At 50.9% G+C, this 21969-nt stretch overlaps 2 protein-coding genes across 9 annotated transcripts in view; one reads left to right on the top strand and one right to left on the bottom strand.

Moving 5' to 3' along the window:
* Positions 1–1169, bottom strand: part of LOC126572468 (protein adenylyltransferase Fic) — a 2482-nt gene extending 1313 nt beyond the window's left edge. The window contains exon 1 of the mRNA XM_050231814.1: positions 1–1169. This exon is cut by the window's left edge and continues 696 nt beyond it. Coding sequence (XP_050087771.1) covers positions 1–980 — 980 coding nt within the window. The 5' untranslated portion in view covers positions 981–1169.
* Positions 1170–1636: 467 nt separating this feature from the next.
* Positions 1637–21969, top strand: part of LOC126572464 (serine-rich adhesin for platelets) — a 52611-nt gene continuing 32278 nt past the window's right edge. For 7 of the 8 annotated variants that reach the window (XM_050231807.1, XM_050231811.1, XM_050231810.1 and 4 more), the window contains exon 1: positions 1637–2960. The gene's annotated coding sequence lies outside the window, so the exon portion shown is untranslated. Of the gene's footprint in view, positions 2961–12608; positions 12860–21969 lie in introns of those variants that run through there. The other variant, XM_050231805.1, reaches the window with a different exon arrangement.

Genomic DNA, 21969 nt, shown 5'->3' with positions numbered 1-21969 from the left:
GATCGTGTCTGTGCCAAGCTCATCGTGTTACCCTCGATTCCGACCGAGTGATAGATGTGCTGGATGTAAGCTTCCTTTTCCGCTCGCTTCAGTGCCATATTGGACAGATGCACCGCACTCAGGGCATCCCGTTTTCGGTCCAGTTGCTCGAACCGTTTGGCATCCATTTGCTCCACGATCTGTGCGGTACGTTCGCGGTTGGCCAGCGCTTCCGAGTAGTACGGATTCACGGTAAGCGCCTGCGTGTAGTACTGATCGGCGGACACCACGTCCTGCTGGTTGTGCTCCAGGAACTCACCGTATTTGGTCAGTATCTCCGGATGCCTCGGTGACAGTGCTAGCGCGTGCTGAAACAACCGAAGCGCTTTATCATCCTTTCCCGATAGTTTCATCTCGAGGGCCATCTTCAACGATCCGAGCGCTTCCTGTTCGTTCGTTACGCTGTCGCTGCTCGGCGTGGCAGTACGTTCCTGGCCCGCATTTGGCAGTGCCTGCTTCCGCACCGGTAGATACGGTTCCATGACCCGTGTTTCATCGGCCAACCGTAGCATCGATCCGGCGGGAAGATGGCGCGGATTGGAAGCAAACAACGCCCGACCGTTGGTGGGCCGATTCGTGGGCGGATGTTGTGGTGTGGGGATCAAGTTGAGCAGCGCAAAGGCCACCATCGAAAACAGGGCTCCGCTAGCGAAGATGATGAACACGTTGCATTTTTTCGTCTGCCGATCGTTCCACCAGAGCGAGGATTGTGCTGAAGACTGGGATGGCGGTGCTGGCGGTGACCGCTGCTCGCTTTTACTCTCCGTCCGATTTCTGCGCCGTGAACCACCCGCCACCGAGTGATCCGACGAGGTGGAACTTTGCCGTCGCCTCCGTTCTCCAAGCTTGGCCGCGGCCGCCGCCGCCCCGTTATTACTATTCGTTCCGTACACGCCACAACACATTTCGAGACGCTTCTTCCGTTCACTGTCGAATGTCATGGCCAGGCTGATGTGTTGGACCACGGTTTGTTACATTTGCCGAGGCAGGCCTGCTCTTGAACTTGTTCCTACGTGTCCCAGATGGAAAATGCGAACTTGCTGTTGCTCTTATCGGGGCGCAGGGCGTGATAGCGTGTTGGATTTTGTTTGATTTTTCTCGCGCAATTTACCACCAGCTGATTACACGCGTTGACGTGGTGTTGTGTTTGGCCTCCTACCCTACCAACAAATGATGCCTCCTTAGCCTCCTTGGTAAGGCGAACGGGCGAATCGATATTTTTGCCACTTCCCGATCGAATTTATTTATTCCGTACGATTCCACTGATTTCTATATTCGCTAGTATTCGTTTTATGGAAGGATTTAATGAAAATAACGCTTTTAATCCACGAGTTTCGGTTTTGCGGCAACCGTGGCGAAATGAAACGGTCCATCATTGCTCGCGTGGATGACCCGTGGTATAGTTCCACAATTTCATCAATTGTTGACTCTATGCTACTTAAATTATTTAAATATCTTTCGCAATTATAAAACACCCTTTGACAATGCAGTTCTTCTCTGATCGATAAGCCTTTTTGGGTAAAAAATGTAGCGCCCGCGAAATCGCGAGTTCCCCCGCGAGTGTGACAAGGCGGTGTTGTTCGCGCGGGGTGGTGGTGGTGCGGCTGGGTCCAAGGAAAACTCCAACTCGCAGCCGCGGGTTCACGAATCTTCCGCACAAAAACACCACAAACTCGGAACGCGATTCTCGTCGAAAACGGAGCTGCTCCGCGCGACCACCGCGTAGCCCTCCGCCCGTGTGTGTCTGTGTGGTTGTGTCTTGTGTGTGCCCGTGTTTCACTCGGTTCCTTCGTTTCATCGTGCAAAAAAAAGGCTAAAAAAGGAGGAAATTGTGAAAATCCCCGTTTGGTCGTGGTGGTTCCCCTCGCGTTCGCCCACAGAGAGGGAGGGAGCAGGTTCACAACCACCCTTTCGTTGTCAACCCAGTTGTGTGCTGGTGCTGGTGGCTCTTCTGGTGGCCGTGTCCGTCGTGCGTTTTTCTTCGAGAGTGAAAAGTGCGCTTTTCTATCCCATCCGTGTCGTGTTCCGTGTGGCACCTGCCTGGTGTGTGCGCGTTCGTGCGCCTTTATATTTTTATCGGCTTTGTCCGTCCAAAACACGACGTCCACGACGACGGCGACCTTTTTTTTCTTTTCGTAGCAGCCACTGCTTCCCGTGGTTGCTACGATCGCTTCCTTCGACGATCCGTGGTGTCACTAGCAATAACCGTGAAGCAATCACACCGTGGTGACCGTGCGTGCTGCTCGTGAAGTGAAGTGAAAGTGTCTCCGTCGTGTGTGCAGAGTGTGGCCGCAGAAGAGCAGATGATACCCATCGTCATTAGCAGCAGGAGGCAGTTGAGGAAATAGGAATTGCAATCCAACAATTGCTGCGCCCGGTGGATGGTGACCTCACCGTCGTCGTCGGTCGACACAATCGCACATTCCCAATCCGCGTACGTCGTGGCCATCGTCGTCGATCGTTCGCGAATCGCCTCTGTGTCTGTCTGTGTGGGGAAGGTCGTTAAGCTGCGCGGTTGCGAACCGTGCGTGTGATCAAGTGTGCGATTTGGTGTGCATTTCACGCGAGCAACAGCAACAACGAGCGAAACCGTGGCGCACTCGACGGCCCCGATCCGTCGGCCCACCCACTCCCACTCCTCCTCCACCACCGATTGTGTAATGTAGAAACGGCGTCCAACCCGTCCTCTGCTCCGGTGCTGCTGCCCTAGGAGTAGCGCACGCGAAAGTAAGCGATGCGGCTGTTGGCCGACCGGCTGTGGTTTGCTGCTGTTCTGGCCAGCGAACAACAACAACAACAGGAAGAAGAAATCGGCGTCTCGATCACCATCGGCAGCCGCGAGGGTTCATCAACAGCAGCAGGTCAGCACACCAATCAGCAGCAGCAACAGACAGACAGCACTACGACCGCAGCAGGCAAAGGTAACCATAGCGACACTCATCATCATCATCATCACCACCATCCTCTATTAGGGCAAACCAACCGGAGAAGAAGGGGTCGCGACTCGCGAACATACCAGAGAGGAACACTAGAAACGTCCTTCACAGAGGCGGAGACCGAGCGAGCGAGTGCAACAGGAGCAATAGAGTGGCGCGTGTGGTGCAATACAACGCCGGCCTCCAATGCGGGTTTACGAGCACAACAATTGATGTGCATCGGCCAGACGGAGACCCCGACCCCGGGCCGGGCCGGGCCAGGCTGATTAGTGGGGCTGAGCGAGCGAAGGGTTCATTTTGTGGCCTCCGCCAAAGAAAGAACCTTCCGCAACAGCATGCAAAGCCACCGCCGTGGTTGCCATGGACGTTGTTGTCTCAATCGCTTTACCAATTAGCCACGACCTACTGTGATCGATCCTGGGGCATCGAAACAAAAAGGGACCTTACAAATTGGATAATGTCGTCCAGCAGTCCCTTTTTGGTCATTGTGATGTCGCTGCGACACCTTTGGACACGATTTTACTGGCTGGAAACGTACAATCGGGTTCGGAAAATGTACGATTTTCATGCGAATTCGCACACCAAATGGTGTGGAAAAACCACCACCTCTCTTGCCCGTCTCGCTCGATGCGAGTGAAAAGCGAAAAACTGTGTGTGTTTTTTTTATGCGCTTCACACGAACCACATGACGTGATAGAGAGCGAGCAAAGAGATACTGATGCTGGTGCTGGTGCTGCTGCGTGCTCTGCCACATGTCTCTTGCTTGTGAAAATATATCGGTGTATGACGTCGTTTTTCTCCTCACCACCGACGGACGGGCGCTGTGGAGCAGCGCGAAATGCAACAGCCAGACCGATCCCCCAACGATAGGGTGGAGGAAGAAAAGAAGGAGTAGAAGCGCCAAAGTGTGGCCCAGCATCAGCAGCACCACAGTGGCACATGTTTACGTAACACTAGAGCGGAGGTTACCACCCTTTTTTCTCACTCATTTTCTTTACGTTTTTTTTTATGGGAGTAGATTGCGATTTTACTGGTCCGGGGGGAAAATTCGGGATCATTTTCTCGTGACGGAGCTCTCGGCACCAACACACGCTCCTTTCTCGAGCGATGTGCGGATTGTGTCTGATGACGACGTCGTTTCGATTTTCCCAGACACAAACCTCAGACACAGATCTCAGACCAGATGCAGACGGATTATAGTGCACGTCATCATGCGAGTGTGCATATGCACGGTACCGGGCGATGATTTATTCACATTAAACTGCATCCTTCTTCTGGATTATTTTCACACGACAAACGGGATTTGATTAATTGAATCTTTTAGCGTCAGCCTGTGTGCGTGCGTGCGTGCTTGTGCAGCGATTTCCCGTCCGGAAAATCAGATGCAAAACAGGAGAATGATATGCAGTGCAGGGAAAATGGAAATGAAAAACCGAACACAAACCTAGCCTACTGCTGCTGCTGGTGAATGGGCCATCTGTGGAATGTTAAGCAGCAATGGCCCCGGAAAAAAAGGAAAACCATTTCCGCGGAAAATCATAGTGTGCTCTGCTGCTGGTGGTGGTAAGCATTCTAGAGAATGCGGAACGCTGAGCAGCTCCGTTGATGCATATGTGGTTCCCTTTTAAAGGGGCCTTTGTTTGCAGCAGCAGCAGCAGCAAAGAGCATCAAGTGCGAGCGTGGCTGCCACTCCGAAACTCGACGCCAAACTGCACTTCCGGTATGTTTCAAAAGTGCGACGTGTGTGATTGCTCGCCGACACGCATACGGCTTGCGCTTTGATGATGTTGCGCCTGCCTGATTACGTTCTGCCTCTTTTGCCCTTTTCCCATTGAAGGGTTTGAAAATTGAATCGAATTTTTCCACCCACCACGGGCAACCGAGGGTGGGAAATCCCTGCCTACCCATTAATGTGACAGATTCATTTGTTTTAGATCCACAACACACAACAGTGCTCACGATGCCCGCCCGCTCTTCATTAATGGATTTCGATGGTCTGGTCGATGGTCTGGTCGAGGGAATGCATTCCTTCTCCACAACGTCCAAACACCCAAAGGATGCCAGCGAAATGTCAAACAAATATTCTCGACATTTCGACCGCGCCTGCTGCGGAGGAGGTTCATTGGAATTTACTCTTCTATCAACGGCAACCACAACACCCCATTCACAACCGCTCACTAGCACGCTCGCCTGCTCGCTTGCTCTAGTAGTCATTGAACTCCGTCCTCACCGGCAAGCGGCGCATCGACATTCGATCAGGGGAGGCAGGGACAGGGTTTTACCGCGGAAAAACCACTTTCTTTCGTCCCTCAGTCGTCCCAGCCATGTGTCGACCGGTCCCTTCTGTTGCCGCTGTTTCCCTTCGGTGCAGCATTCCAAAGTGCAACGCTACGACGACGCCAAGTTGCTACACTTCAGGTTTAGCCCGTGCATCCCGCCGCGGTGGGGAGCTGCTTCGAATCCACTTCGTCACAGTTCTTCTCTGTTCAAAAAGGGTCCTCCTTCTCCTAACCCACCGGGCTCCAGTTCCATTTTGGCTTATCGCGACACAGACACACGCTCTTGTTGGTCTTGTCGTCTTTGTGGAGAGTATTTAAGAAAACGCTTTCGTATCGTTATCATCGTAGCTTAGTTTGTAGTGGCCGTGGCGTGGCGTGGCGTGGCGTAGCGTGGCGTAGCGTGGCATGGCGTGAGAAATCGATCCGTCACCCCTAACAACATGCACCACCACCACTTCGGGGGGTGAATGAGACCAGTTCGGTCCGGTAAAAGTGGAAGAAAATAGTTTATTCACCCGTGGCCAACACACCAGCACCGTAGCTCAGTGTGGTGGATGCGACACTTGCAGCAAAAGGGGTGCATCTTCGTCTCGGGTTTCACCCCCGGCTTGGGTGGCTTTGGAAATTTAGAAATAATTAGACTGTTTTAGGAGGAGGTGATTTGTTGCCAATTGCAGCAACAGCAGCAGCAACAGTTTTAACTAATAAGAGAGAGAAGCCACCTCGAAGCCAAATCATATGGATCGTTCTTTGTGTTGTTCACCTTCCGATGCGGTTTCGTTATGCATGAAAGATGCGTTTCGAATTACCTCCAATCAACAGGAGAGGGGCTCCGGTGTAGGTGCATTGGTCCGGGCGCCACATGATACTTTATCGCTGCCAGGTTCGTCGTTCGTTCGTCGCTAAAAAGATGGAGACCGAACCGAAGAAGAACCACGCAGACAGCGAGCGACCAAGTGCTGGTCCATTTTGGGGCCACCTTCTCTACCGGATCTCTTCTAGAGCAAAACGAGTGTCTCGGCGCCTACTGTGTGGAACCTGTTTTTGCTGCTGCTGCCAGTCAGCCTCCTGCGCTTCTCTCCGGTTCTGGGGACCACACGCATGTCAGGTTCATCCGCACGAAACAAGTCAACATCCGCTGCCATCGATGATGCAATGGTTTTTCGGGGAGTTGGTTGGTGAAGACTTACTCAGAAGATGATGTTGGTTCTGCCAAACTTTCTGCCACCGGAGACACGGCCCTCTAGACGACGGGGTTTTGCTGTTTATGCCCCCGATGCTGACGAGAACGAACGAATGAAAAGATGTGAAGGCGAACGAACGGGTGACCGGCAACAAGATATTGTATTTTTGTGGTGCTCTCGCTGTCTCAGGATGGTCAAATATTGACCTGGCAACTGACATTTCGGGCCGGTGACCTTCAGCTTCTCAGAAAGCTACCATTTCAACGGGAACGTACGAAATTGAATTTCCCGTTTTGGCTTTTTTTTACTGTTTCAGACGAGTGCGCAGGTTCGAGAACAAATTTGATCAAATTAAATACTGTTGAGTCGAAATTTCGTGTTCTACCATCGATTCGACCGACGTTCGACCGGCTGATAGCAGCATTAGCGAGCAACAGTTGCTCGGCACTCCATTTGAACACGCAGCAGGCAGTTGTAAATCCGCTCCTGCGCTGTGCACTGTGTTCGATTTATGTTCCTTTTGGTCAATTGAAATTCTTCGCAGCTTCCAGCTGTTGCTTGAACAGACGAAAAACATTTTCCGTTTTCCCTAATTTACGTAATTAGCATGGCGGCCCCGTTTTGCTGCTGCTGGAAAGTGTCTTTCGCGACGGGTTCTAAGTTTGTTTTGTTTTATTGTATGTGTGCCAAACGCATCCGCCCCGATAGAGGACGTGTTTTCTCAACGTCATCAGTGCCACCATGGCCACAACGAGAGCAACCGAGGTGTAAGTTGAACGGTTTAATCGACCTCTTTCATGTTTCGAAACTTTATTGAATTATGTTTAACAAAATAAATGATTGTCGATTGTTTTAGAACCGCCTGCCGCACGGGCAACAGAATCCGGTACCATTGGGGTCTTTTGACTCATCGACAGACCCTGCTGTGTGTACAGCTCATTGTAGCGAGCTCAAGAGGACGACCGAGGCGATGGCGATCGACGATAATGTGTCGATTATGTCCCGCAACAAACGCTCAATTGATGCGAGCCAGAACTGTGCTCTTCACACTTCACGGTGTGGCTGTCTAGTGGCAGAGCCAGCAGCAGCCTCTTGTGTCTTCCCAAGTTGACAATCAACGCACGCTTGGAGTGCTCATCACATCTTCCGGTTGTGCCTTCATTTCGCTTTCTACGGGACAGCCGGGATGGTGCTTGAGCACGGATTCAAAAGCGAATGCTAGCGATCGATAATGGTGCACATCACGGAAACATTGGAAACATAATCGGCGCAAAAAAAATGTTTACCACCAACGACGCCACGAGGGAGTTGTCCACTAATGCCGGGTCGCTTGTTCTTGACCTCATTGCAATTTTTTCGACCGTTCCGTGTTTGTCCCTTTCGTTTGCGGTTCGTCATTTTCGAAGACAACCAGCACGACCGGCATTATTCAACCAATCAGCGGCAGCAGTCGGTTGGTCAAAACACTCAAAGAGAGAGGAAAGTACCTGTGCTTACTGTGACCGATTGCAATTAGAGCAAAGTTAAGATCACCGCTTAACGAAGTTACATCAGCAGCAGCAACAGCAGCAGCAGTGGGTCGCTGTGGTGAAATCGAAGCAACCCGCCGTCCGTCGATTTCGTTGTGCGATTTTGCGTTTTTCGTTCTCGCCACTCCGGTTACATAAAGCCACGAACGAGAGGGGCGGCCCGCATTACAACGGACCCACAACGTTGTCGTCGTCGAATGTGGGTGAAAACATTTGTCTCAGTTCTCGTAATCGCGAGTCGCGCGTCGATTGCCGTGGGGGTCTATGTTGCTCCTCTAGCGTCCCTGGAGGGGCGGCGTTGTTATGCCTGCAGCAGCAGCAGCAGCAGCAGCAGCAGTAGTGCTCGCCCTCGTTTGCACGTTTGGACGCGCAGGATTTCGCGGTTCATTGACGGATGATGACGATGAGCGAGTGAGGGCTGGCTGGCAGTGCAACGGACTGGAGGCTGCACTCTGGGTTGCCACGATGGTTATGATGGCGCGCTCTCGCGGTGATGCTCACTCAATCAGATGCATCATCAGGCTTAGGCACGGGTACCCCGACCGCTTTTCCATCGCGTGGAAACAGCCAACCAACCGACCGACCAGGTCACGCCTTTGTGTCACGCTTTTTCACAGCTGGCAAAGGCAAAAGGGTGGGCACTGGGAACCGGTACCAGATAATTTATTAATGGGTCTGTTAAATCTACCGGGGAGTACGATGATGACGATGATGAGACGACGACGATGATGATGCAACACAATTCAACCCAGGCCAACTCCGGCGCTGCTATTGTGCGGCCACCAGGTGTAGGAGTTGCGCTGGATGGAAAGCTTCTTAAAAGAATTCTCATTCTGGGCGCTGCGGAGGAGGAAGTATGAAAGCAACCATCGGGCTTTCCAGTCAGAAGGAACAGCACGTGTAGACTTAGGGTAGTAGCAGCAACAGCGGCAGCACTGAGTGCACTCTCTAGTGCGCACACCCACGTGTGGTGCCGGAGCAGTGAGTGTTCATAATCGACATTTTAAACTTTGATGCTGGTAAGGTGAAGAGAAGGGAACGGTGTGCGGCGACCGGTGTGCAGGAAAATGGCTTTTCTTCGGAAGTTACACCTTTCGCCGCCCCTTTCGAGACGCCCCCTTTGGTCACACTGTTCACCTCTCCACACTGCTCTCTCACTGCTCACTGCAAGATGACGATTACTTCAGCATAATGTCGAGAGTTTTGTGTTATGAGCTTTGTGTGTGAAGAATTGTAGCATTACATAAGTTTATGCTAGTACTGTGGAGGACCACCCCACGTGTGCAGACAATTCTTCGACAGACAACTCCAGAGTGCTGTTGTCAGCAGCAAACAGTAGTGTTGAAGTTAGATAAGCCCAGAGCACTTTGTTCGCTTCTGTCAGGTGCTACACGGCACTGTAAATGAGTTTTCGGTAAGAGCTTCTTCTTAGTAGGCATTGAATCACATTGAATCGTGTTGCAGATGGGAGTGTGCTTAGCAGGCCATGTTTAGACACTTTTCTAGTATCCTTTGTTTGACGTTTGAAGTATCCATGGAACAAATACGAAAATCTAAGTAGTTCTAGTAGCTCCAATGGCATAAGACCATACCGACTCTTGTAACGTATTAATTCATTGTTAATATGCGTAAAATCCAATACATGCATCGAATAAATATGGTACATAGAATATTTGCGTGGCGAAACCCAATTTACTGTGAGGAGATTAGAGCAGAAAGATTAGAACACCGTCACAATGTGAGATGTTTATAAATACCCGTAGCTGGCTTCTCCTCCATATGCCATCCAGCTGTCTTGCGGAATTTCACCCCCATCAAAAGCTCATTAGCACCGAGAGGGGGCCACCAGCGCATGAACCATTGAAGGAGCCTCCCCCCCCCCCCCTACCGGCCATCAATTTGGCAGCCGATAACCCGTAGCTTGCCGCTCGATTGGCCGCCGCCCGACTTCCGAAGCAAACATGCGCTTCACCGCGTCCCCTCCTTTGACCTCATTTTTGCGGCCGCGGAAGCTTCTGTGAATAATAAGCTGGCAGGCTGGCTGGCTGGTTGAGGCAGAGATTTTCCTATCTTTTACCGCTCTCACCGTTGGTTGCCGGTTTGGGGGAAGTTCAATGTCGCACACACTCGCTCTCCATCGTCGTCGTATCCAAATCTCGGAGGAAAGGATCTCCTCTGGGGCACGGTCATACCCCAGACCGGGTAGATGTATCGATTTGTAGCTCTCACATCTCACGGTCCGGCATCTCCCTGGTGGTTCAATGCCGGGGCTCATTGGCCTACATAACCTCCCATCGAATGTCGCTGTAACGCTGTGTTGTCCAGTGTCACGTGTCGCTGACACGATGCTGTGGAGAAAGAAGATTTTCATTAAGTCAAAGGTTGTTTCCGTGACCGCTGGGAACCCCGGCGAAGTCCCAAGTTCATAGACACCCCAGCGGGGATGTCCAAGGTCACTGCTTCCTTCCAGAAACACGCTGCGTAGTGGATTCCAGTGGGGTTGATTGATTTGGAATCCAGACGCTTAACTAGGTTGCTCTCCAGTGCAGTGCAAACGCAGCGCAGAGCTACCAGACGGTGGATTGCTGTAAGGTAAATGTTTACAATTCTTTTTATGTGCCAGGGTTTTTATGGGCCTTCCCTCACTAACGCCCATCGGTGGCCCCTAGTGTGGGTGGCAGTAGCACAGTTGTTCTGGCTTAGGTCAGCATCAGCACCAGCACCAGGATGCGATGCGTGTGAGCGTTCTGCCAGAATTCGGTTGCAGAAATTGCCTCGCTGGTCAAAAGACAAACAGTGGCGATGTTATTGAAGCACCCGGACAGCAGTTTACGTTGCCCTAGGCATCCTATCGGCTCTTCTACCGACGCTCACGAAAGCTAAGCTCTCGTACGCTTGTTTGTTTGTTGAAATGTCCCTAAATGTGGCCCTGAATACGCGCTGCTCCATCTGGTCCATTGAAGCAGGCGCAAGCAAGCGATGGGGATTGATGGCAAACGATGTTTGGAAATACTTTTCTGCTTCCAGCCAGAGGCTGACTGGCTTGCTTACCCTGTAATGGCCCCGCTAGCGCTAGTGTTCAGACTTTATGGAGTAAACATGTAGGAATTTTTTATTCATAAACTTTCCTGCAAATAGGAGGTACTAGAAGGTGTACTTGATGGCGTGATTGTGGATTGTATGATCTTGTACTGTTGATAACAATTTGATTTACAAGTCTCCAGTATAAATGTCAATTCCGTGTATATATAGCCCCGTATGACTGGCCAGCTTACAAAGGAAATCCTCACTAGTGGTGGTGTTGGTGGTGGCTATTAGAAAATTGACTTTCGTGCCAAGTCCGCATTACTGTGGCCGCGTGTGGGTTGCCAGTGGGAAAATGATTTCCATCTAGGAGCTTAGTGGTGTCGTCGTTGTCGACGGGCGCCCACTCATATCTTCCTGAGGTCGCGCGCCGTCAATCCATGAAAAAGGTCCCCAATCTCCCTGCGTGATTCCGATGGACGACGATGTCCGTGGGTGGTCACGTCACATCAGTCCAGGAGGCGAGAAAAACGCCACCAGAATGTCGTAGAAACCACGAACCAAAACATCCTGCCGCTGGCAGACACTAGCAGACGAATTCAGGGCGTTGTCTGCTGTTGCTACCGTCGAGGACGACGTCGAGTCGGCCGAGACTTGTTTCCTAGAAAAGCAGAGCAAGGATATTAATCCCTACAATCATCCTGAATTGACCGACGTTGGCACCCTACAGTTGTATGTGGGAAGTGGACGACAGGACGAGGACAACGTCGTCGTCGTCGTCGTCGTCGTCGCAGTCGCTAATCATACGCGAGGATGTTGTATAGGATTTGTTGCATCCTCGGCCGAACACGGTCATTTCCCGATTCAAGGTTACTCGGTTCGTTATCTGGAAGCGAAGCGAAGAAACATAATCTAGAGCACTCTGTGGCCGTGTGTGGTGGAACTGAGGTGTGGAGACTCCTTCTCCGCCACCAACGACCTTCTCATTTATCCAAGTCCAGCAGCATAGCGTCCCAAGCTCGTTGTGCGCATGTGCGCCCACCACACGATTTCGGATTCCCGACCGTCACAATCGGTCGTCGTCGTCGTCGTCGGGTGTGTTTGATTGAGGAAAACATGGCCTATAGGGCGGACAGTCGATGGTGTGGTTCGCGAGAACTTCGCGCACGCTTTATGTAACGTCATGGGATGGGAATCCATTCCAGAGAGCGCCTTTCGCGTTTCATTCAGAGTCAGTCTGCGCCAAACAACCAGCCAGCCAGCCGGGAAGTCAGGATGTCGTTGCTGGAGGTTGCTAGTGCTGGTGCTAGTGGACGTCGTAACCTGCTGCCGTCGTCGTGCACTCGATGGCGTTGCGCGTACTTACGGCGTGCGTGCAGGAGTGGCAGGCAGTAGTGCGAGTGCGAGTGTGAGGTGCGTGTACCAAGTGGCCGCCCGTTACCTCCACTTCCTGGTCCTGGTCTCTTGATATCCGTGCCATCGGTGGTTGTTCGACTTTTTTTTTTTATTAAATTGCCCTCCTGAGTTGGGCGGAAGTTGTGTCTGTGTCGCCGCCACCGCCTCTGCCGCCGCTGCCGTGTTTGGCCGTGCGCTGGAGCGTGCCAGGAACTGATAAGGAAGTCCGTGGATCCGAGGACAGGAAGGGGCGGCGAGAACTTCCTGAACTTCTCGTGTAGTACGCCATTCACCGACCATCAGGTCGCCAGGATGTGCCTGTGTGTGTTACGTAAAGCGGTTCCCCTGTTCCTGTTGGGCACGGAGTGGCCTTCAAAGGGGTTTGAAGAGCACCAGTGTGGTGAGCGTGCGAGCGGGACCACAGAGCATTAGAGCGAAGGAGAGAAAGCAGTTTAGTGTCACTGGTGAGATGGGTGAGTACAAGGGGTGAACTGCCCCTCCCGTCGCTGGGGTGTGACGTAGACGGCAGTGTGCAAGACCCTTGGAACCACCATCGAAGTGTGTTCCGGGATTCCACAGTGCTTTTGATGGATGCGCTGCAAGATAGTAGCAGTAGCAGGCGCAGCAAACGCTATCTATGGGATTTTAAGTGGCCGCCGCGATCGCCAAAGCAGGACCTGGCCAAACGCTGAACTGGAAATGAGTTTTCTGAAATGAGATGAGCTCCTAGGTCCGGTGGATGGCGTCTGGGGTCTTTTTCTCTACCGATCCGTGCATTGCATCTAGTAGTCCACGTCAGGAACAACGGAAATGCTATCAAACACCATCTGCTTGACGACGACTGTGACGACTTCTGTTTTCCTGGGGTTTCCCGTTCACTAACCGCATCATCACGTAGCCCTCGGGCGTGTTGCGAGGTCGCGAAAAAGGGTAAATATCAACAGAGTGTGCTGCGCTTGGCGATTGCATCAAGAAAAGGGGGCCGCGTGTGTTGTTTGGTGAGAAACGCGTTTAATTCGTCCGGCCACCGCACCACATTTTCCTCTGGTTTGGGCTGGTTTGGTCTGGTTTGTGCCATAGTTTCAGGCTTCCGGCTCTCTTTTGCTGCGTTTCTTGTTGGCTGGCAGGACCAGGTGTTTACGACAGGTGTTTAGGAATAGGTCACTTTGTTTCCAAGTGGAGTGCTGTCAAACCCGCTGTCAGTTTCGGGGGAATAAATAATTAGAATCGCTGTTTATCTTTAGTATCATTTTTAGTATTAAGAGTGTACATTATTTCATGTATTGTCCAAATTAAGACGAGAAGAGGAAGTGTATGAGGCGCCACGTAATGACTATCCCTTTTATGGTGTTAATCGTGCACGCACCGTGCTCTACTAAATCGGATGTAGGTCTGTCCATTTATTCAGAATGATGCCGTCTCCACTTACGGACCATGCTCTGGATGATCGTAAAATTGATTTGTTTGTTTCTCAAACTCAAAAGCCTCCGCTTCTGCTGCAGAGAAAGTAGATAGACGCATTGTTGGCTTGGTGCGCGCATGTGATGTGGTCCAGTGTATCTATTCGTTGAGATGAAGGTTTTCTCAACTAGATTCTTTTCTCTAATCACGAACCGTGCCGCGTTGCACCTCCAACACTTTGCATCTTGAATGCCCGAATGGGATGGGGAAAGCAAATTGGACCGAACTCGCTCGCTGGGCTTTGGGGCGAGACAATATTGACCCAGAAAACCGTGAATCGGTCCATGGACCTCTCGCGGTCGGTCGGACCGCTGATGATAATCGCTCGCTGGCTCGCTGGTTGGTCGCCCGTGGGTCCGTTATCAGGCCGGCGAAACAATGGCGATAACAGTCCAGGCGGGTTGCCGGTTTGCGTGCCGATCTTGCCCCCCTGGGGCGTCTTAAGGTCTCACTCTCCCCGCACTCTTCTGGTGCCTCTGAACCGTGGCAATAACTGACGGTGGTGCAAATTGTGCGCGATTTACACGATTTTTGGTGCTCGAAGGCTTGAGAAGTAGCTTGGGTTGGGTGAAACTTGTGCACCAAAGCGGCGTGCCGTGTTACTAACAAGCACGGCACGTAACTCTAGCTCGCTCGCTGCTCTGGATTGTTGGTTATTGTGTTGTGCGCTCGTAACGTTCACCTGTGCTCCTCCTCGTGGTTAGGTTATATGTTTTTTCTCTCTCCTTTTTTTCGCGCTACGCATCATTAGTGGCCTTCTCTGGTCAGAGATCATGCCTTAAACAACGCCAGCAGGAGAACAATCGCAATCACCGTGGTGTGAATCGCCGGTCCAGTGTGTGTCCGGGGTCTACGGGGGTTGATTGCCATTTGATTGTAAAACAACAAACCCTCGACCGCTGATGGAGCTGTCTATCTGTCTGCCAATCGTTTGTGAGGGCGAGCGCGCCCGCTCGCCTGCCCACAAACAGGTGGTTCTTGATGATTAGTAATTATTTAATGGAAAACTAGTGCAACAACACTAGGGCTCAGGGGTCGCTACAGGTTGCTTGATAGACCAGTGGTGCTACTGGTCCGAGTGTTTAGAGGCCCTATGGTCAGTTTTTAATCGATTTTTTAAATGCCGTTTCGGTGCTCAGTGGTCCAGTTACATGGTAAAAAATACGTAATAACTGTGCGCTGCAACCTTTAGGTTAGGGATCATTTTGAAGGGACCGTTGGGTATCGTTGAATATTTGAAAAATCCTTGAAGCATTTTCTTCCGACGCTCAAAGCTCAACTGGAGTGGAATTTCTAATCGAATTATGCTGGAACCTTTTCCGGGGGTTCCGGTCTACTGAAATGCATCCAGCGCCGGAATCAAACAACAGGAATTCAGTCATCCATACACGGTGATCCCGGCGCCCTGTAACTGTACTCGAGTCTCGAGAAGCGTTTGGGATGGATTCTGATATTCGAAACGGAATCGAACGCCCCGATATATGCCGATAAGCCAAAGGGGATACCGTATTACCCCCAAAAAACCTCGGACCGGTGTGCATCTAACGGCGTCTGGCCGAGCGAAGAGATTGTTTTGGAAGCACCCCCTGAACACGCCCGAAAACCGTTTTTCCTTTTGTGAGAACCGGTGTTGTAGCAGCCGCCGGTAGATGATTGATGGAGCGAGCGGCGTGTTGGACTTGGATTTTGGGCTGGAACGTCGACGAGCCCCCCAATGGGGGCCACGTACAGCATTGGATTGATCCGCACTCGGCGCTTCCATCGCCTTCCATTCCATAGAGTCTCGCGCCGTCCATAGATCCACTCGAGATGCCATCGTCGGCAGACGGACCCCTGAGCTCCACTTGACGAAGGCCGAACCGCACCGCCAGAAAGCCAAACTTCAGCTTTTGACTCGAGAAGCCAAACAAATCATTACTCATCGAGCGAGCGAGCGAACGAGCGCCACCAATTCCGTTTGTGTGTTGTAGAAGAAGAAGTTTGGCTTTTTGCGTTGGAGGAATAAGTCCCGGGAGACCACGTGATGTCTGGTGGTGTGGTGAGCCTTTTTGGGCCATTCTGTCTTTTTTTTTTAATTTAGTTTGCCGCCGCGACGATATCTATACTTCTCTCGCGCAGAAGTAAAAATTCCTCGAAAATTCCTCCATTTGTAAGGTTTCATCTCTGGTGGTGAATGCTGTGGAGGGGCTAGAGGAGACCCCAGCTCAGGTGTACCACTTAATGGGCACTCTGCAAAACGAGCTGCTGCTGCTATTGCCTCACTGGTTGGTCGAGCATCCAGTTTACTCAATTTTTAAAGAGCTCAAGTTGAGCTCTAGAGCCGGTTCGTCGTCTCGTCTCGGGGCAGTTGAGTAGTTGATGATCATGATTGGCAAATCAATTGAAAGTAAATCAGATGGTCGGTGGCACCGGTACAGCTAACTCGACCTGCTTCTCACCGCCGAAAAAAAAGAAAAGAAAAAGGTCGATGATCGTCGGTCGCTCGCCCATATTTCCATATTTGATATCAATTGATCCGTTCACCTTGTGTTGTTATGCGCTTCGTGCCGTGTCTTTTCTTCACCCTTTCCTTCAAGGAGCCCCCCCCCATGAGTGTTGTGAGGCAAGGCGGGATGAAAATCGAATGAGAATTTACGACCGCTGGGTGGCGGTGATGATGATGATGATGCTTTTGCAATTGGACTGGGTGAGCAAACGACGCAATGTGTCGTGGAATGTCATCGTCTCGTAGGACGGGTTTTCCCGCAGGGGGGGAACAGTTCATTGACGGTGATTGAATGTGCATAAAATTTGATTAACCACTGGCAATTGCTTCCAGCAGCTGCTGTACAAGAAGAAGATGGTCCACTTAGAGCGAGCGAGATTGCGCTCCGTAGACAATGACAGGGAGGTCTTTGGGACAATTTTGGGAATTCTACTTTTGGGCGCGCGGTATTCATGCACCTGAAAACATCGCTTGCTTCGATCTGAGTAGACACTTGTCGTCGTCGCCGTTGGTTGCGCTACTTGAGTGCTGTAACCGGGTTACGAAGTCGAGTCGCTAGAGAGTAATTCTCCAGTCCGGTCAAAGTTGCCTATGTCGAATCGATGAAGGGGCCCCTCTCGTGGTGAAGAACGGCGTCTAAGCTCTAGTGCGCGAGCTCTAGAGCGTTCGTCAGTTAATGCGGCTTCTTTCCGGATTTTACCATCGTTCGCTCACCGTTCGCTTACTGTCACGTGCCCCGGGAGTGCTCGGACACGTGCTGCGTCATCGTCGGTCCATTGACAGAGATTGGTTCGCGGTAGGTTTGTGTCTCGAGTTTCCCGGACAGCCCCGTGAAGAATGGGAACATGCTTCAGTAGGCTCAGGTCACCTTTGGCAACTTCCTTTTCCCTCATGAGCCTACAGGAGTAGTAGTGGTCAGACTTTTTCTCTCACGTCACATTATGACTTACGCGGAACTTTGCAAAACGTGCGGGTACCTTTTTGGTGGTGCGATGCATGCCTCACTGCCAAGAGAAGGCCAACGTTTTACGGAAATGAAATCGTTGTTCACGCACGTACGAACGCACGCACGTTCGAACCTCATTAGCGTGTCTGTTAGTGTTAGTGTGTACCATTTCTCCGTGGAGATTATGTTGCCAACAGTGCTGCGAGAACGCTCTTATTCTGGCTATTAGTTTCATTTCACCACAACACAACGGAACACGGAGTGGCCCACTTGTACGTGGCGAGTAAATAAATAAAGAGTTCAGCACCTGCTGGTAGGTGGCGCCTGGTGACCAGTGGAATTTTGGTGCTTCGGTTGCTGCTGCTCCGTTGTTTAAGCGATTTTCGGGCAAACGTGTACGTGGCTGGCACCGTTGTTGTCCTTGGTTGCGGTTTATACGGTGATCGATAGTAGCGCACACACTTGGGAGATGAAAAAGGAAAATAAACAAACGATCTAAGAAGGCTTCACCACGCATTCGCAAACGACCAACGGGCGTCATGGCGCCATTCGCAGTAACCAATGATCGTGATCATGAACGACGGGATGTTGCTGAGGCGATTTGTTGGTCTGCAGCCACGTACAGATCCTTGGAATTGCGACATTGTGGGTTCGATAGTTTTGTGAATTGATTTTGCAATGGAAATTACTTGATCAATTCCGTCACCTTCCTCGAGATAGTTTCGCCGAATTGCATCATCAGTTGGTTTGTCTTTATCTTTTGATAAAAAACTGTCTGAGCAAATTAATCAGAGGGGTATCACAGGTATTGGTGAGGTCAGTATGTGGTACTCGACGATATCTAGACACAAATAAGAATGAGAACGCATCAGACGATCGTGGTACATTCGAAATTTATATAACACTTAAAAGGATCAATTGAAGCTTCATTTGATAAGAAAACAAATACCTTCTTGATTTCAAGTGTTTAAACTGGATTCATTCAGTGCATTAGTAACACGTCATAAATGTTATCTGGAGTGTATTCTGAACGTAATCAGAACTTGTTGAAATAGTTTTAACGTCATTGACACTTATGACGTCACACAGCAAACAAATTCTAATAAAATTCATTTACAAACGGACAGCTAGTTACCGAAAGGAAATTCCATTACCCTAAAGCCCAAAAAGTCCCTAGGCCCCTGAGACACACTAGCGGAAGCAAGTGGTTCTTATCTCTTCCGCAAAAAAAGACAAATTTCTTCACATCCGCCATGTCGCCAATCGCCACGTTCTCAGTCCAATCGGCTACACGACACCTTACGCCTCATCACGCCTGCCATCATAATCCAATCATTTTTGGGAACACCCCCCTTGGCTGCCGGGTGCGGGACAACCCCTTTTGCAGTTGATTGCAAGTGTGGGCTTTTGCGGTCACAAAGCAAATTACCGATTAGGTGGTGGGGCGTAATCACAGAAGGGAGGAAGGACACTGATAGTGGGGTGAACCTGGCCGGGTGTCCTCGGCCCGAATGTCACTGCCGATGCCCTGTTCCACACAAGGTCACAGATAGAGAGACAGAGAGCAAGACAGAGAACCAGGCAGACAGATAAGAAGCTTAGGCCTGCAAGGTGGCTGGTTTGCAACCTAGACACACCGACCGCCCCGCCTGCTGTCCGCTTGTCTGTCGCCCGCATTCTTCTTCAACTTCAAATGCTTCTTGTTGCTTTCGTCGGGCGGCTGGTATGGAGAGGGAGTTCCTCTTATCTGTGATGGCGCGGGCTGAAATGAAAGGTTCAACGATTATGAGTGTTGGTGCATGGCGCTTATCACACGCCTTTGCTCACTGCAGACAAACACAGACACGACGGAGTGTGTAACCGATGGTCCAAAATGTGATAATTATGAGCGTGCATGACTTGAAAGGCAGGCGCTGTAGCGTCCCCCGGGGGGGACACATTAGTGTAATTACTGTGTTTGACCATATGGGACGTGGCTTCCGGTCGGTCGGTCGGTCGGTGGAAGGATTTGTCCAGAGGCCCACCACCAGACAACCTGGTAGGCGTTGACCTGGCGGCGGTTGACGGACGCGAATGGCAACAAAATCATGTCAGATGTGTGGTGCCTGTGTTGTGGGCAGGAGATGGTATTTTGTAGCAACCGTTCCCGTTCCAGCAAACACCACGTCACTGTCGCTGTTTTCGTCTGTCAACACAATGGAACCATCCCCGTGTGCGTGTCTGGGTGAGTGTGTAAACAAATAAAACCCAGCAGCTGTCGAGTGTGCGTCGTCGACGAGAAGGAGCACCGTGAAAGGGGAGAAGAGACTCGCACAATAATTGGAGTGCTTTGAGCTTTGGGCCACAGTTTGGGCGCGATTACGTGTCTCTGCCGCGATGCCGCGTAAAGCGAAACGGTCCAGTCCTCCAGGTCCGTTCCAAACCCATAACCTGTGCACGCTTAGCGCGCGACCATTTGGGGCTGGTCACTGCCTCACCTTCATTATCATCATCATCATCACGGGTAGCGTCGTCCCCAGTAGTCGTCATGGGAAAAAAGTCATAGGTTGCTGCGTGAGATGTGTATTGTGTTGTGTGATGGTTGCGTGAGGTAAATTGACGGATAAACAGACACTGGCAGGTCCAGTGGAGCCTCACAAAAGCCCCAGAGAATGGCCGAAAGGGTGAGAAAGGATAGACAACGCCACTTCGTTTGCTACCCTCCAGATGACCTGCCAGTTACTCCACTTTACATTGAGGTCCACAGCTGCTGCGCCACTGGAGTGACGTCTCTGGATGGATCATCATTTCCAGAATATCCTCCCTAGAAGTGCGCTTCTCGTTCCGATTCTTTCCGTCTGCGAGGCACACTTCTCCGAAGGTCCACCTAACGGTGCAAACATTTCTTCCAAATTCGATGATATTCGCGTTTGGACATAATTCACTCCATCTTCTTGCGACCGCAAAAACTCCCTTGATGACCATATTGCGTCGATTTTGCGCCATGGGATGTCCGCTCCGCTCGGCAACAAGTGCAACCTCCTTCGGCGTTGACGTTTGTCGTCGCGCTCGATAGGAAAGATGCGGTCACGATGATTTATTCCGGTGCGCATGCCGCAGAGGGGTTTTGGGCCAGGAATTGGTAAATGAAGTCTTATCACGCCATGTGCGCTCCTTGTTCTCCTGCTCCTGCTCGTCTCGTAAGCCTTCTTGCTTGCCTGCTTGCCTGTTTGATTTAGCATATTCATCGCTCTAGCTCTAGCGTAATCCAATGTTTGCTCTGCATCTTTCTCCGCTTCCTCTGACACCTGACATATCGCGTTTTTGGGGGATCGTCATTTTTCAATTTATCAAAAGTGTAAATTAATGATGGTGGTTCTAGATGTCCCCCAGAGGATAGCTGAAGAGCTCTAGAACAGTGTCTACGTCTATTTAGGGTGTGAAGTCGAGCGTGCGAGACTTGCTGATGATGGAACTTTCGTTCATAGCGTGGATTTTATCTTATCAGGTTCCGAAGCGTCTGGAAGTCAATAAATGCCCTTGTAAAAAAACATACCTCGACCGTGACTCACTTGACCCCGTGCCAGAGATGCACAACTCGCGAACAAACCCCACGACAAAGGACGCGTACAAATTATCCCAAAATCGGATCGTAAAGTACGAGCTGCGACGATCCGTGGGCTTTTTTTGCTGGGAGGTCGGGTAATTTACAGCCCACTGATAATGTGTTGATAAACAACGCGAAAAACCACCGCTACACGGTACGCTGTGTATCCCTCTGCCTTCCCGGTTGTATCCATAACATTGACGATGAATCACAATACGTCGGTGTTTGATGTTTGCACACTCGTTGCTCGTTGCTTCATTTCCCTATTTCTCTCGCTTGTGTCTGGTGTGTGGTTTTTGTGAATTGTTTGTTTGAAAGTTGACTCCAACCCTCCCCCCTTGGGAATGATGGGTAGCCCGAGATTTAGAATGTATTTCACGAGATATACCCCTAATAGACAACGTGGAGTAAAATTGCAGCAGTACTTCACAAACACCAGCGGTACCGGGTCACCGGGAATGTTTATTTATTTTCGTAACGGGTTAACACGTTTTCACTTCAAACCAACCTCCCCTTTACCACAATTTCATGCAATCGATCAGTGGCGGCTGCGATCAGCTGATAAGGGCCGATCAGCCTGGAATGTTGATGTTGATTTGTCGGTGAATGTTTTGCAAACAGCGTAGCATGCCTTTCAAGGTAGCCGCGATTGGCGAGTGCAGTGAACTAGCACCAGCACACACATGTGCTTTTGCCCCCCTTTTTGGTGCGACCACAATCAAGCACAGCTCGCCTCGTGTCTCCCCGGCACATCAATATCCTGCTGCTCATTAAGCCTTCTTATCAATCGCGCACAATTTGCAATGAGGACCGTGATGACAGGAAAGGGAAGAGACCACCGTAAGCAAACAAACAAAATGTCGTAATAACCGAACCGTTATCAGTGGGTATAGATTTCCCAACCGCCGGGGGATGAGAAACGACAGGTTGCTTATCGCGAAATACTCGCCTGCTTCGGTACTTTTTGGGGGTGGGAAATTTCAAACCACGGGGCCCTAGCCCTCGCGCAAAATCTCGCCGGTCCGTAGTTCAGTTCTGTGCCAGTCGCCGGTCAGGAAATCCGACAAATCCATCAAATCGGGAGCAGCAGCAGGTTCCTTTTTTT

The sequence above is a fragment of the Anopheles aquasalis genome, chromosome 2, assembly GCF_943734665.1.
Source record: "Anopheles aquasalis chromosome 2, idAnoAquaMG_Q_19, whole genome shotgun sequence".
Classification (NCBI taxonomy): Eukaryota; Metazoa; Arthropoda; class Insecta; order Diptera; family Culicidae; genus Anopheles; species Anopheles aquasalis.
This window is presented reverse-complemented; position numbering and strand designations above follow the sequence as displayed.